The 15283-nt window shown below is 35.5% G+C and overlaps 1 protein-coding gene across 4 annotated transcripts in view; it reads left to right on the forward strand.

The window, feature by feature from the left end:
• Positions 1-15283, forward strand: part of PCLO (piccolo presynaptic cytomatrix protein) — a 382570-nt gene that overhangs the window by 25783 nt on the left and 341504 nt on the right. For all 4 annotated transcript variants that reach the window (XR_013995323.1, XM_081079464.1, XM_081079465.1 and 1 more), the window contains exon 3: positions 185-1591. Coding sequence is in view for 3 of the 4 variants with exons in the window: in XM_081079464.1 (XP_080935590.1) it covers positions 185-1591 (1407 nt within the window). In the remaining variant the exon portion in view is untranslated. The remainder of the gene's footprint in view (positions 1-184; positions 1592-15283) is intronic.

Below are 15283 nucleotides of genomic sequence, written 5' to 3' on the forward strand. Positions count from 1 at the left end.
CTCTGAGGTTCATTAATTATATTTTAATGTAATTAACATTTTAATATTTAACAAATTAAAATGATCTATGCTTTCTTTTGCATGATGAGAGACATAATTTCAAGAGGTACCATGCATTTCAAAGCTGTTTCTGTGTTTTTATATTGTGATTACCTCAGTGACCACTGTTTTGTATTATTTCTAGATAAAAGAGTGGCTCTGTTTGAACTGTCAGATGCAGAGAGCTCTAGGAGGTGATCTGGCCCCAATTCCATCATCACCCCAGCCGAAACCGAAGACTGCCCCAGTTATTCCTACATCAGCAGTGAGCAAACCATCCCCACAGTCACAGCAGATTTTTCCAAAGAAGGATACTGCACCCAAACAAGATATCTCAAAGGCTCCTGAGCCTAAAAAGCCCCCACCACTCGTGAAACAACCAACCCTTCATGGTTCGCCCCCAGTTACGGCCAAGCAGCCTCCTGTGGCAGAGTCCTCATCCAAGCCAGCCCCTCCCAAAGAGCCTTCTGTCCCATCTGAGCAGGCCAAGGTCCCCATGGCTGATGACAAACCAAAGCAGCCCAAGACAGTAAAGCCAGCAACAGACATTGTGTTTTCATCATCAGTTGCTACAAAACCTGATAATTCAAGCTCCAAAGTACAGTCACAGGATCAAGAGAAAACAACCCCTCCTCTAAAAACAGACTCTGCCAAACCCTCACAAAGTTTTCCACCAATAGGAGAAAAGGTTACCCCATTCGATTCTAAAGTCATACCTCGACCTGCATCAGATTCGAAAATTATTTCACATCCTGGGCCTAAGATGGAGAGCAAAGGTCAAAAACAAGTTGATCTTATTCAAAAGACAGAAGAACCCAAGAAAGCACACACCAAAATTAGTCCTAAACCAGATGCCAAACCGATGCCAAAAGGGTCACCAACACCTCTGGGCGTGCGACCTACCACTGGCCAAACTGCACCCCCATCTCAACAGCCACCAAAGCCTCAGGAGCAGTCGAGACGTTTCAGTCTGAATCTGGGAAGTATTACTGATGCCCCTAAATCACAGCCTACCACTCCTCAAGAATCTGTGACGGGGAAACTCTTTGGGTTTGGAGCATCGATCTTCAGCCAGGCATCAAATCTAATCTCCACAGCAGGCCAGCCTGGATCTCATCCACAGAGTGGGCCGGGGGCCCCAACCAAACAAGTCCCTCCTCCTTCACAGCCACCTTCATCTCAGGGGCCACCCAAGTCTATGGGTCAGGTACTGCCAGCACCTGCAAAAGTGATCCCTGTGAAAAAGGAAACAAAAGCTCCAGTAGCTGAGAAATTAGAGCCCAAAGCCGAACAAGTTCCAACAACAAAAAGAACAGAAGCAGAAAAGAAGCCCCTGCCTGTTAAGGAGAGCAAACTGCCAATAGATGAGCCTCAAAAAGGTGCCCTACCCGACAAGCTGGAGAAAACCCCCGAACCACAGTCAGCCTGTCCTCTCTGCAAAACTGAACTCAACATAGGTTCTAAGGATTCTCCTAACTTCAACACTTGCACTGAATGCAAGAATCAAGTATGTAATCTCTGTGGATTTAACCCTACACCACACTTGACTGAGGTAAGCAATGTTTACATTACACATGGATGTGAGTTGATCGTGCATATTCTGGAATATTTTGGTAGCCAAATTTCTGAGCAACATATACATTTTAGTAAAGAAAGCAAATCGGTGTTGATATCTTAGAAGAAGTTTCCATTACTTATTATAGGCTTTCTTATTAAAAGTTCGTAGAATCTATATTTTGGAGGGTTAATGCATCAGAAGTGAGACTGTGAAAGAAGCTGACAACTTAAAATAACAATGATCTCAATCCTTTATGAATTAATCACATATAGCTTTGGAGGACTGTTTTTCACTTATAAACATCAAATAAGAGTTGTCATTTACTGTTTTACTGTTTCCCATATCGCTAATACTTCTAGTCTCTTTAATACATAAAAAAGTTTGGTTGCAGATTTATAAACAACATTTACAAAAATTAAGAACTTTGTGATGGGAATAATATTGTCAACTAGAAAATATTGGTTCAAATATATTATGTCTACTATTTTTATAGTTCTGTATAGTTATTATGTGGCCTAAATGTAATAGAGCACTTTATTAAGAATTTTGGAAGGAAAAAAATGTATATGAATTTTACTAACTAATGTCAAGGATTTTTTTTTGTTTTTACCAAATTACAAGAATACTTTTTCCAGAAACTGAATGACCAAAAATCAGATAGCAAATTTCTACTTAGTATAGTTATAAAATAATGAATCTATGAGACTTAGTAATGTGTTAGGGCTATTAGAATTTTGGGTGTTGGGAGACCGATGGGTTAAATGATTGCCACTATCTTAGATAAGTAACAACAGTGTTTTAATAAACATTTTGGGATTGAATTTTAAATAATTGTTCATTGTCTTTATACAAATCAAAATTTCTCTTAATTGAAGAGATTTTTTAGCAACTACACAACTATACAAAAGAAGCTTTAGTGATTCTTGGTGTTGTTTTCGAGATAATTTCTTTTTTTTAAGAATAAGCAGTGTTTGTGTGTGTGTGTATTTATTTATTTTTGAAATGTATTAGGTTGCTTTGATATAATTAACTCCATATGAAAGTATTATCCTTACGGAATTCAGCAGATTTTTATTCTCTTTAACTGTGATGAATAATGTTAACTAAGATCCATTGTAAAAGAAGATAAAATTTGGTTTCTTTCAGTATGTCATGAGTGGTAACAACTATAATTATTAATTACAATAATATTTTTACAAGAGTTGTTTTTGGTTGTGTATTTATGAAGAGGGAAGTTTTGATTTTCCCACTAAACAGGTTCTCAAAGAATGTCATCTTGTTCAAAGTCGTTTTTGTTGTAATGTTGATGAGAAAAAAATAAGATTGATTCCTGGCCAGGGCCACTGTGTATGTGGAGTTTACATGGAGAGTAGGTTCTCCCCATGTCTGTGTGGGTTTTCTTGGGCGACTCCAGTTTCCTTCCACATCCCAAAGATGTGTACATGAGGTGAACTGATTTGTCTGAATTATCCCAGCCTGAGTGAGTGTGGGTAGGTGTGGGTGTACCCTGCCGTGGAAGGGCGTCCTGTCCAGGGTGGGTTTCCGCTTGGTGCTCTGAGCTGTTGGGAGAAGCTCCGGCCACCCATGACCCTGAACTGGAATAAGAGGGTTAGAAAATAATCATCTTACTCATTTTTATTACTCTTTGGTTAATGTATGTATAGCTCACATTTATTTCAATGTTTAATATTGGAAGTATTTTGGGTCTTCATTTAGAAGTTCGATGATATTTTTGTGACCAGAAATATGCCACAGGAACGTAACTCTTGTTTATATTAATTAGCCTATGCTAAAATCAGTTTTGTTATATTTCGTTTTGCTTAAAGTTGCAAAATCCAGGAACCTAGCAACAACATTCTGGATTTAGTGCACAATTGTATTAATTTCATAGATTTAAAAAGTGTACCATTTAATGAGGAGTCTAACGGTATCAACACTGCACCATTCATCTAAATAGTTATAAAACAACACCATAAAAACTAAATTAAATGTCTGTGTTTATGTATTTTAGGTACATTAAAAAGTGTCTTTATTGCAGAGAGAGAACTATACTTTATATATATGTGTGTGCATACATATGTAAGTGTATACATTATCCCTTCGTAATTGTTAGAATTTTGTGTATTTGGAGCTATTAAATGAGAACCCTGGTTAGAGATAAACCTTTCACACAAATGTTTGATTTTCTGTGTGTTGGTAAATTATATTTTAGAGGTGGTAATTTGGAAAGGAGATTTCTTGAATAAAGCGGAGAATTATCTAGGGCATGTGTGGAATTTCAGTAGTTTGAAAATACAAAGAAAGGGTTTAGGTGAAGTCCGATTTTAAATGGTTTAGATGAAGTCCAGTTTTAAGTATGATTGGTGGTAGTTAGACAATCTGGCATTGTTCATATTATTTTGCTTTGCAGTAATTTATTTGAATTTGGAAGATCATGATTCAGAGGAGAAAAAAAATTATGTAACAGGAGCAGTGGATTAGTGTTCTTGGCTTAATTTGACTATGCTAACACAACAAGTAGTTTTCCGTTCTATAACCTCTTCACGCCCTCTGGCCTCTAGGAAAAGTGCATTAGCTGACCTGGAATCAGTGAAGATTAGTTGAGTTAATCCATGTTCAAATATATATATATACACATATATACACATATATTTCTATATATATATACACACACACATATATGTGTATATATTTACCTAAGGGACTTTAGAGGACTGGAACAGGAGGTTAGTTGAAGAGAAACACGCATTGTGTTTGCGTGTGCACGCACGCATGGATGTGTGTGTATACATACACATATATGTCCAGGAAATTGTAAATATGTTATGTAAACTTAACTCATGGTGTTATCCCACTGTTCATGATACTAATCTGTTTTCATTTTGATTGGTTAAGAAAGCATCTCCTCCTTGATTCTTATTTTATTTCTATATTCTGTTTCTTCATTCTGCTTCTGATATTTTTCGTGTGATCCAGTATGTTCTGCTGGGCTGGTACTGTACTTTCATTGTAGTTTTAGGAAGTACATCCTAAAAATACTCAGAATTTATGCCTGCAATATAAAGGGATGTTATTCTTCAAGAAAGGATTCAACTATTTCCACTTATTTTTCTAATAAAACACATATAACTCTATTATAAGCCTCTGTTTCTACTGTGCGAATCTGTGAGACAGGACTTCTTTTTCTGTTGAGACCACTCTGCCCTCACCTTTTTCTTTTCTGTTCCTCTGGTGGTGAGAAGAGCTGGTCCTAGTTTGTCATGGGTTAGGGAGCTACAAACAGTATTCCTTCTGCCCTACCCTTTAATCAAACTCACCTTATCTCTAAGGTTGTTTTCTGTATTATACTCACCATCCCCCTCAGTACCTGAGGGATGCCCTGGGCTGCGTGCCAGGCCCTGGGCCCTGGGGTGTAGCCAAGACTCCACCTAAGCCTATGGTTTAAGCGTTTGATTCGCAGTTTGTATAAATGGTTCTATAACCAGTTAACCTCTGCTAGCAAGGAACAATTTTTTTAAGGATTTAATTTCTGCCAACTCAGGAAATAATCTTATCTTGGAAGGAGTTTTAAAAGTAGCTTTAAGGCTTTCTGAAAAAGCTTTAGTCTTGTAGAATTTGGAAGCCTGCTGAGCAAAACAGCCTAAATTGGCAATCAATTTACCTAGTGAATTTTAGTCATTTTGGTTCAGTTCAAATGTGAAAAGGAGAGAATTCATAGTGGGTATTTATTTTATTATTTATACTACCCTCTTCAAAAGTAACTTTTTATTATGAAAATAACACTTAAAATGTTTCCTCATGTTTCAGGAAGTCCTAGAAGTCATACTTTTGCTTCCTTAGTAATATAATTATGCATGGGCTAAATGTGTAGGAACAATTAGCATATATAGACAACAAATAGGCCTTTTGAGCCAAATAAGAAACAGTGGTATAACTGAGATTTCCTTCGGATATTTACTTTAGCTAGGGTGGCTTCTGTATTCTTTATGAGATACACAAAGATGGCCTAGTGGGGATGTGCTGCATTTTTTAATCGGGCAAACACATAATGTCTTGCCTTTACTTTAAAGATCATTATTTAAGACTTTAAAATCATATGTGTGTTACTAAAAAGCATTTAAGTACACACCCCCACCCCCCACACACACAAACACACATGAGAAATTAAAGACTGAAAGAATGATAAAACAATAAGGCCAAAGAATTCTACCAATAATCAGTTTCAAAATAATTACATGTAATGGAGGTCTACATTATGAGTAAAAACTTCTGGCATGCATGGCAAACGGACACATCTGATGGCATTTTTTTACTGATATAAGAAAGTTGACAAGTTTGTCTATAGAAACAAAATTTTTGTTACTAATTATTAGGAGAAATTTGGTGTTACCTTTTTATTAAATGATAGTTGGAAAAATCCAAATATAGATTTAATATAGAAATATTTTGTTTGAACAAATTAGTCTTTTTATGCATTTTTACATAATTAATGTTCTCCTCTGGTAGTTTTGTATCCCAATATTAACATACAATTATATACCATTTTTCCACATAAACACTTCTTAAATATTATATAAAATGATTAAATATTACTCAGTTTTAGTATTGCTCAGTTCTATAGATGTATGTTATGTCATACACATTATCTACATATTAGGGATTTAGGTTGTTTTAATTTTTTTATTTTAAGTAAGATGAATATTTTTGGATATAAATATTTGTACTTTTAACTGTTTCCCAAGGAAAGCTTACTAGTATAAGGGTTACTAAATTAAAGGATAAGAACCCGAAGTTTCAAATTCTCTTGGGAGATGTGATAGCAATTCACCTGACCACCACTAGTGTGTGTGATTGCTTTCTCACGGCAGCATCTCCAAACTTGAATCATACCATTTAAAATGGTGTTTGTTAATTTGGAACTCAGAAAGTGTTATAATATTGTTCGTTTTCTTTGTATTTCTTTGATTACCCTTGTTTTATCTAGATATTAAATAGAAATAGATGATTCTAATTATGATCCAGATAAAACAATGTATAGACATTGTGGAATAAGGTAAGCTGACATCAATCATATTGCTACTTTATTATTTTTTTTTTAACAGAGTTAGTATTTGATTAGGCCTATGTACAAGGGATTGTACCAGACATTGCACTCACAACAACCCTGTGGGGTAGGTTTTACAGACATTTTAGTGATCAGGAGAATGAGGACCAACCAGAGAAGTGTAGTTATCAAGCCACAGAGGTATGATTCAGACACTGGGCCAGTGTGCTCTCCTATACTATGATTAAGTAACCAGGGACTGGGTGACAAATGTCACTCATTCTGGGCTCTCTTACCTATAAATTGTGTCAGTTGGTAATTAATAGGACTTTCATACTAACACATTTACTAACATGTTCATCAAAACCAGGTAATATCTAGGGCCCACAGAATAATGGTAGCTGTGGTACACTGTTGAATTTACAAGAAAAGGCAAATTGAGAGGTTTAGAAGGACAGAGATCAGCATCATTGCACCAATTTTCTTTCCAGATAAGTCCACCAATCAGTCAGTATTTATAGGTGAGAGCATATGGCTAAATAATGAAATGATGTCCCTGCCTTCATATATAATGAGTGCAAGGGCATATAACATTTTGTATTCAAAATGTATAGCCACTTGCCTCCACATCATTTACTAAGTAATTCATCCTTTTCACTCTGATTTTTAGTGCCATCTATATCATGTACTAATTTTCCATTAAAACACAGTTTACTTTTCCAGATTTTCATTTGTACTGTTATATGTCTAGTTTACTGTGTCAGTACCTTACTATTTTTTAGTCTAGTTTTAATATTTATAGATATTAAATATCCATGAAAACCTTAGCAAAAGAGTCTAGCAATAGGATATTGCTCATCCTAGGATTTGACTTTACCCTACTTATACGCTAATAACTTATTACTGTCTGATAGATGACAATAGTAGACATGAGATTCCTGATTCATAGGCAAATAACTTTATTACTCACACCACAGAAGGCAGCATGATCATTAGCATATTTGCCTCAATTTCTTTTTTTTTTTTTTAAGATTTTATTGGAGAAGGGGAACAGGACTTTACTGGGGAACAGTGTGTGCTTCCAGGCCTTTTTTCCAAGTCAAGTTGTTGTCCTTTCAGTCTTAGTTGTGGAGGGCGCAGCTCAGCTCCAGGTCCAGTTGCCGTTGCTAGTTGCAGGGGGCACAGCCCACCATCCCTTGCGGGAGTCGAACTGGCAACCTTGTGGTTGAGAGGACGCGCTCCAACCAACTGAGCCATCTGGGAGCTCAGCGACATCTCAGCTCAAGGTGCTGTGTTTAATCTTAGTTGCAGGGGGCGCTGCCCACCATCCCTTGCGGGACTTGAGTTGTTGAACCGGCAACGCTGTGGTTGAGAGCTCACTGGCCCATGTGGGAATCGAACCGGCAGCCTTTCGAAGTTAGGAGCATGGAGCTCTACCCGCCTGAGCCACTGGGCCGGCCCCTTGCCTCAATTTCTTTGTCTCCCACTTGCCTGGGGTCATGTGTTATGGGCCTAGCTTGATGCTGCATACACAGTGGGTTTGAGTGACAGGTGAGGAACACCGAGCTTGTGGAATCTGTTTCTTTATAGCAAGCAGTTACCTTGTCTGCCCTTTGTCCCATGGGCGACATTTCCTCATCTCTTAGGGTTGTGCTCTGCGCACACAAGCCTGAGAAATGGACAAGATGGAGAGCAGCCAGGGTCTGGCATTGTCGGCATACCCTATGAGCCATGCAGGGACAGGAAACACCCACTGAGGATTGTCTTTCCCAAGAGGTATTTATAATCTAGTGGATTTTAAGCTTAAAATAGTATGAACTCCTTTTTCAAATGATGTTAAATATAGAGGCTAAGTAAGTATAAAAAAACAAATAAAAGTGAAAGTGTGCTGGTTGAGGCCAACTTCTACCACTTGACTGAGGCCTGGAAGCTGCCAATTTGCAACCTCTTTTCCTCTTGGGCCCACCTCTGATTCAACTCCATGAAACTGCCAGGAAAAAGGGTTACCCATTAAACCTCCTACTTTAAAAAGGAAGAAAATTAGGCTCAGGGAATTGAAATGATTATGCTTAAGGTTAGGACCAGATAGTGGTTGCTACAGTGCTAAATAAAAATACCCTTTTCATTAAGTTTGTTACCTACATCCCCGTTTAAAAATCCCTTCCTTTCCTTAAATTCTGTGAACAAAAGAAACAAGAGGTATATCTATGAAACAAAAAACTCAGTCTTATATTCAAACAAGCATTGTTCTAGCAGAAAATGCATGCTCCATAATTTAATATATGTTAACATTTTCTTGCCCTGTTATAATGTGGGTTACGTAATTCATCATATTAATATAATGTTAATATGATTTGACAGTATATTCAGTGGCATTTCAATTAGACAGATTTCTGGGCATGACTTTGGAATTACTATTTCATTAAATTATAGAAATGTACCTAATCAGGTGGCAAAAATAATGTTTTGGATCTAAATATGACAGTCTATACTACTGATAATGTAATTTACATGGTGATTTTATACAACCTATTGTAGATCTTTCATATTGTAGGAGAAAAAAGTAACAATAGATATTTATATAAGTAATTGAAATGATATGGTTTGCTTAAACATTTCTTAACATTGGAAAGTTATGTGTATATATATATATATATATATATATATATATATATGAGTGCATATATACATATAAGTGTGTGTATGCACTTATGTATATACGTGTATTTTAGATCTAAAAATGTAAACTTTCCTGGGAAGAAGTTAGGACTTAAAACACCACAAGGTTTAATTTGGGGGGATAACATACACAATTTTGTATATTAACACATTGAATTGTAACTTACATCTGCCTTGTGAATTTTAAAAATGCATAGTGTTAAGTGGAATTATAATAAGCAGAGGAAATCAAAATATCTTACACATGGAATTAATCATTGGAATATAAATAACTTCAGATGTCTATGTGTGGAATGCCTAAACTTGGACACTTTTTGTTCTATTTTGTATTTTTTAAATTTTGTGTGTAAACATGTTTATGGACAGTTAGATGTGAGGAGACTTGCCAGTTTAACTTACAAATTTGGGAAGCCACAAAGATAAGGGATGTTCATTTAAAGTGTTCTCAGTTGTTTGTTTTTTTTGAATACTATAATTAGACTGTTTTAACAACTAATAAAGATCATAAGTACATTATGATTGTGGGGTTATCGTAATTGTTTTTAAATCCTGTAACTAAATTTGTATTCACTAAGATTAACTTTTAAGCATGTCAGAGTAATAATTATACATTTTTTAACGTAGTTTCAGTTTATCTCACTATTTCATAACTTTATAAATAGAATAATTTTTTTTAACATGCCACTCATTGTCACTGATCTTATCATCTCAAAGTACCATCACAAGCAATTTTCTTTTGTACCTCCTAAAAATAGAACCTCTCCACCTGCCACACTTCCAAAGGGAAGCTAATTAAAGCATTCAGTAAACAACATACCTTTTCATTGAATGAATTGTCTGCAGAAATGCCTGCTAATTTCTTTTTGGTATTTACTGTGCTTTCTTGAAACTCTCTGGACTTCTGACATATATTATGTGTCATATATTTGTTCTTTCATTCCTGTCTAATTCATCAACATACTGCAATACGTGAGTAATTACTGGAAAAATAACTACTATCTACTTTTTAAAAAACTCACATTCATACAGAAATCGTTACGTATGTATTAGCTAAGTATAAAAAACTCTTGAAAGACTTGAATGGAGAGAAGTAAATAATGTCAGCTGAGCCATGCAGAACCAAAAATTTAATGTTTTGCGACTTTTATAAAAGAATCATCTTTTATGTAAAAACCTTGCTTCCATATCAGGATTCTAAACCACCTAGAGTCAGTTTTGTCATGGCATTCATTGTAATGTTTTATAAAGACATATGCAAATTGAATATCCAACACAATAGTATAAAATACCTGTCTGAAAAATCTAGAACAGGTTTTTTTGTTTTGGTCTTCAAAATGTTTTTTTTTGTTGTTGTTGAAGTGTAGTACCATAAGATGCTATACTACAAACATGTTCCTTGGTTCAGAAAATTTGCAAATGCTTCATATTTAATCTCTCAAGAGATATGAATTGCATACATTGATATTATGAGAAGCCTTTTAATATAGGACTTTATTTAAACAAATATGAAAAAATTTATTTTACCACATAATCTATTTGGCAGAACTAGTGTTCTGGAAGACATATCGATCAAGAAACAGTATTTTAAATGTTAAATACATTTACATTAATACCTTCATTTTCTTATTCCTAGAATTCTTTCTTTTGCCTCCAGAGTCATAAATTACAGTGTCTAGGGAAATATTCCATTAAAATGTATCACACACACTTCATATTCAACATGTGCCATATTAGAATCATCATTTTCTCCCCATGTTCCTCTTCATGTGTTGCCTGTCACACTGAAAAGCATCACAATTCCCGACTTCTTCTCTTTCATCTCCCAGCAGCAATGGCTTTTAACTATTGTCCAGACCGCCTGCCGAAGGTACCTCTGTTCTCATCTCCTTCTTATCTACACTCTGAAAGCTTTGTTCCTATGTGTCATCTCTGCCACTGCAGTAGAAACAGAAAACTTTATTTGGGGAAACTCAATTTCTCAAAATTCATTCTCCAAAGAGTTTCTTATTCTTTGTGCAGTCTCCTTGTTGATCTTGTTCTCCTGCATCCCTTAATCTTTTCTCGTGTAGGACTGTAGTCAGTGCCATGAGCAGAGTCTATACTTCCACTCCTCCGTGTCTCTGCATGTGCCCCAGTGCTCTCCATGTCCAATATCTTATCTCCTGTTCAGTCTTTGAGATTCATCTCCAGTATCATTTCCCCTCGATCTCCTATTTCATATCATATGCTACCTTCAGCCCTCTTATATAGTAATATTGAAATGTTCTGTTTATTTGTGTGATCTCCCCAGAATGTGACCTCTGGTGCACTACCAGTACTGTCACGATGCCAGCACACGGTGGTAGGTAGTCAATACATGTTTATACAGTGGAGGAAAAACAGGATTTAGGAAAATGGCATGCAGAATGAAATTTATGCTATATGTTAACAGCATTATATGGCAGTTCGAAATAGTTTGAAATGTACTTAGTTCTATATTAGTTGGAAGGATTTTTAAAGCCCTCTTAAAAAATTCTTACATACTAATGTGTATCTCTTTGCATATATTCTTAAAGTGCGGAACTATTAGAAAGAAGATAAAGGTTTTGTGTGTTTTTTTTACATGGCAAAATAACAACTTTTTGTTTTGAAATCATTTACTTTAAATATAACCTCAATGAGGACAACCTAGACCATGCTATGAATATTTCATACTATAACCTGCCACCCACCTCCCAAAATGCTGTTTTCTTACTCTGCTCTCTTCTTTTCTTTTCTCCATAGCACTTATTACCTTTCACATAATATTCAATTAATTTATTATGATTTTTTTCTTTTTTTAATTATCTCTCTACCTCACTAGAACACAAGTTCCATGAGTGCCAGGGGCTTGGCATACCATGAACTCTCAGAAAATCCAAGTGTTTGGCGTATAGTAGGCTCACAAAATCTCGGTAGGATGAACTCATTCTATATACTTATTACAGATGAAGTATCTGAATAGGGCAAAGTAGAATATTGAAGCAGAATGCAAAGAGCTCCGCCTCCCATATGGTTAGCTGCGAATATTTTTAACAACCTTCCTACCTCACCCTTTCCCAGTATGCTTTGTTTCAAAAGGTGAAAAGAAGACACACATACCACATATATTGACAACTTTTTTCCAAATAAATTTTCTTTTTCATATTGGGTCCATAAAGGATAATGTGTCTTCTGTTCCAGCTGTGGGTCAAATGAATGAAACTGAGCTTTAAGGGAAAGAGACAATGGTTTTGGTGATAGAGAGGCAGCATAGCAGGATTGACATCTGTGCCATCTCTTAGTGGCTTGGTTTCTTCACCTATAAAATGATAAGAGGACATACCTCATGGGGCTGTTTTTAATATTAGAAGCATGAAGAGATGTTAAGAGCAGTTCATGGCGCTTGGTAAAGTTCAATAAATATTAGTTTTGCTGCTATAATTGCCAGATCTAGAAGGCATGTGGTATCAAGATACACCTTTGACTACACAGAGAAGATAAAAATGATGCTTTTGTAAGTAAAATTTTACTTCTAAGAAGAATTAAACTGCTTAATAAAATTTGTTTTGATGTTTAATGGCTAATATGGATCTTTATTCTAGGCTTGAGATATTACTTCAGATTGTTTTATGTAATATGGTAAAAAGTAAGCGGCCAGTACTAAAATGAAAACACATGCACTGCTGGGTTCTGTTATTTGCCGTGTCAACAGCACTTCTATTTTTACTTATTTAATGAGATTTTCTCAATGTTTGTAGCATATTAATATGGATGCTTTATTTACATATGAAAAGAAGCAAAGTTATCCGTAAGGTTTTATTGGGAGAAGTTTTATCATGGATTTTCTTAAAATGAGTATACTTGGAAGTCCTTAGAAAATTGCTGACAAGTGATTACCAACAAGAATATGTTGACATGAGAAATGCTCACTGACGCGTATGGCTAAATGGCCCAATTTATGTCAGTGGTGGTCTGAGATTTATTTTCTTTCCTGACATTTAAATAACTTGTTCATACATTTCTAATCCAAAAAAAAAAAAAAAACTAAATAAAGGTCTTATATCATACTGACTTTTTGCTAAATGAAGTCCAGTGCCAGCATTGTTATAATAATTTATCCTCGTACTTAAAAATCAAGCATGTATTGCCTAATTAAAATACTCTGTCATCCTCATGGAAATTGTAAATATACTTTTTGACAGATAGAATGTTACTTAAGTTATACAAAAACAAATACTCATATTGTTTCAGTTTTAAGAACGATGTTATTTTCTCTTGTTTTAAAAAGTTATGTAACATTTAAAGGAAACCTAAATATAGAATCCGGTTTAAAACTGATATCACTCTAAATTTAAGTTGTGTAGTAGAAACTGATTTTTTTTCTGCAATGATATTAGTTTTCTTTTGCTATTTAACAAGTTGCCACAAATTTAGCAGCTTATAACAATACCCACTTATTACCTCACAGTTGTATAGCTCAGAAGTCTGATATGACATGACTGGGTTTTCACATCACATTGTTAATAAGATTGAAATCAGGATATCATTGGGGCTGGGTTCCTACCTGGGAGCTCTGCAGAAGAATCTGCTTCCAACTTTATTCAGGTTGTTGGCAGAATTCAGTTCTTTGTGGTTGGAGAGCTGAGGTCTCTTTCCTTGTTGGCTGTCAGCCAGGGACTGCTGTTAGTTCTTAGAGGCTGTTGGCATTTCTTGTCTATTGTCTCCCCTATCTTGAAAGCCAGTAACAAAAAATTTCCCTAATGTGGAATCCATCTCACACTTTAAATTTCTGACTTAAGGATCTAGGCTCTTTCTAAGGTTTACCGGATTGGATTGAGCTTGACTGGATAGCATCACTTTTGCTTTATTCAGAATTCAACTGATTAGTAACCTAATCGTGCAGAGATACCCCATGATATTTATAGTTTCTGACTACACTAAATGGGTGGGAATTAAATAAGGTGTGTATACCAGAGGGCAGAAATCTTGGGACTGAGGGGTACATCTTGGAATTCTGCATACCGGAGCAACAAGTTATCATATTTATTAAAGCAAGACACTTTTATAAAGGAGGAAACATCTATTTAACTGGTTTTGGCACAGGGCATGCATACATAAATGTACCTGAATACTTTATTGACACACGGATGTAAAGCAGAATTAATTTATCTCAAATCCAAGCAAGAAGGAGAGTTAATTCGAGCAGTACCTGAAGTGATCTTTGTGGTTTCATCATCATCTCTCCTTTAAGACCTTCCACATAAAAATTGTAATGCACCATTCTCTTTATTTGTGATAATAATGAGAGGGCTTTATGAATTTACAATGCCTGACCTTATTTTTAATCTTATAATTAATGTATTAAATGAACCAGATTGTATTGGAAATTGAAGTGTGAGATTTCCTCTAGTGGAGGAGATTGACAGGAGTTAGCAATTGACTCCATGGTTTTTATTCTGGGATCCTGGGGCAGCAGTTGTAAAATCAAGTAAATTTGGAGCAGTGTTCAATTACTGGAATATTGGTGTTCAGAGGGAAGTTAGATTATTCAAACCTAGATCTCTGGAAATATTTCAGGGACCACCGTCTTGTTTTGGATGTCATCAGAATAGAAATGACGTCAGAGCCATTAAATTAGATTATAATTTCAAAGTAAAGGACATTGAAAGCAAAGATAGAGGCCTAAAAGCTAGGATAGGCCAAACTTTGTGGGGGAATGAGGAAGAATATAGCGTATTGAGTGATCAGAAAGAAAGGACTAAAGGGGGGCGTTTTGGAAAGACATGGAAAAGAGATTTTTAAGGAAAACAAGTGATTAAATGCCACCACTATGGTGATAAAACTGATCTCCTAATAGCTGTCTTATAAATTGTCACAAATCTTAACTAAATGGCACACTCAGAGCCAAAGAGCACATATGTTCTTGTATCTTGTTAATGTTTCAAGAGTTTTACCAGACAAAT

This window comes from Rhinolophus hipposideros (assembly GCF_964194185.1).
Source record: "Rhinolophus hipposideros genome assembly, chromosome: 18".
Classification (NCBI taxonomy): Eukaryota; Metazoa; Chordata; class Mammalia; order Chiroptera; family Rhinolophidae; genus Rhinolophus; species Rhinolophus hipposideros.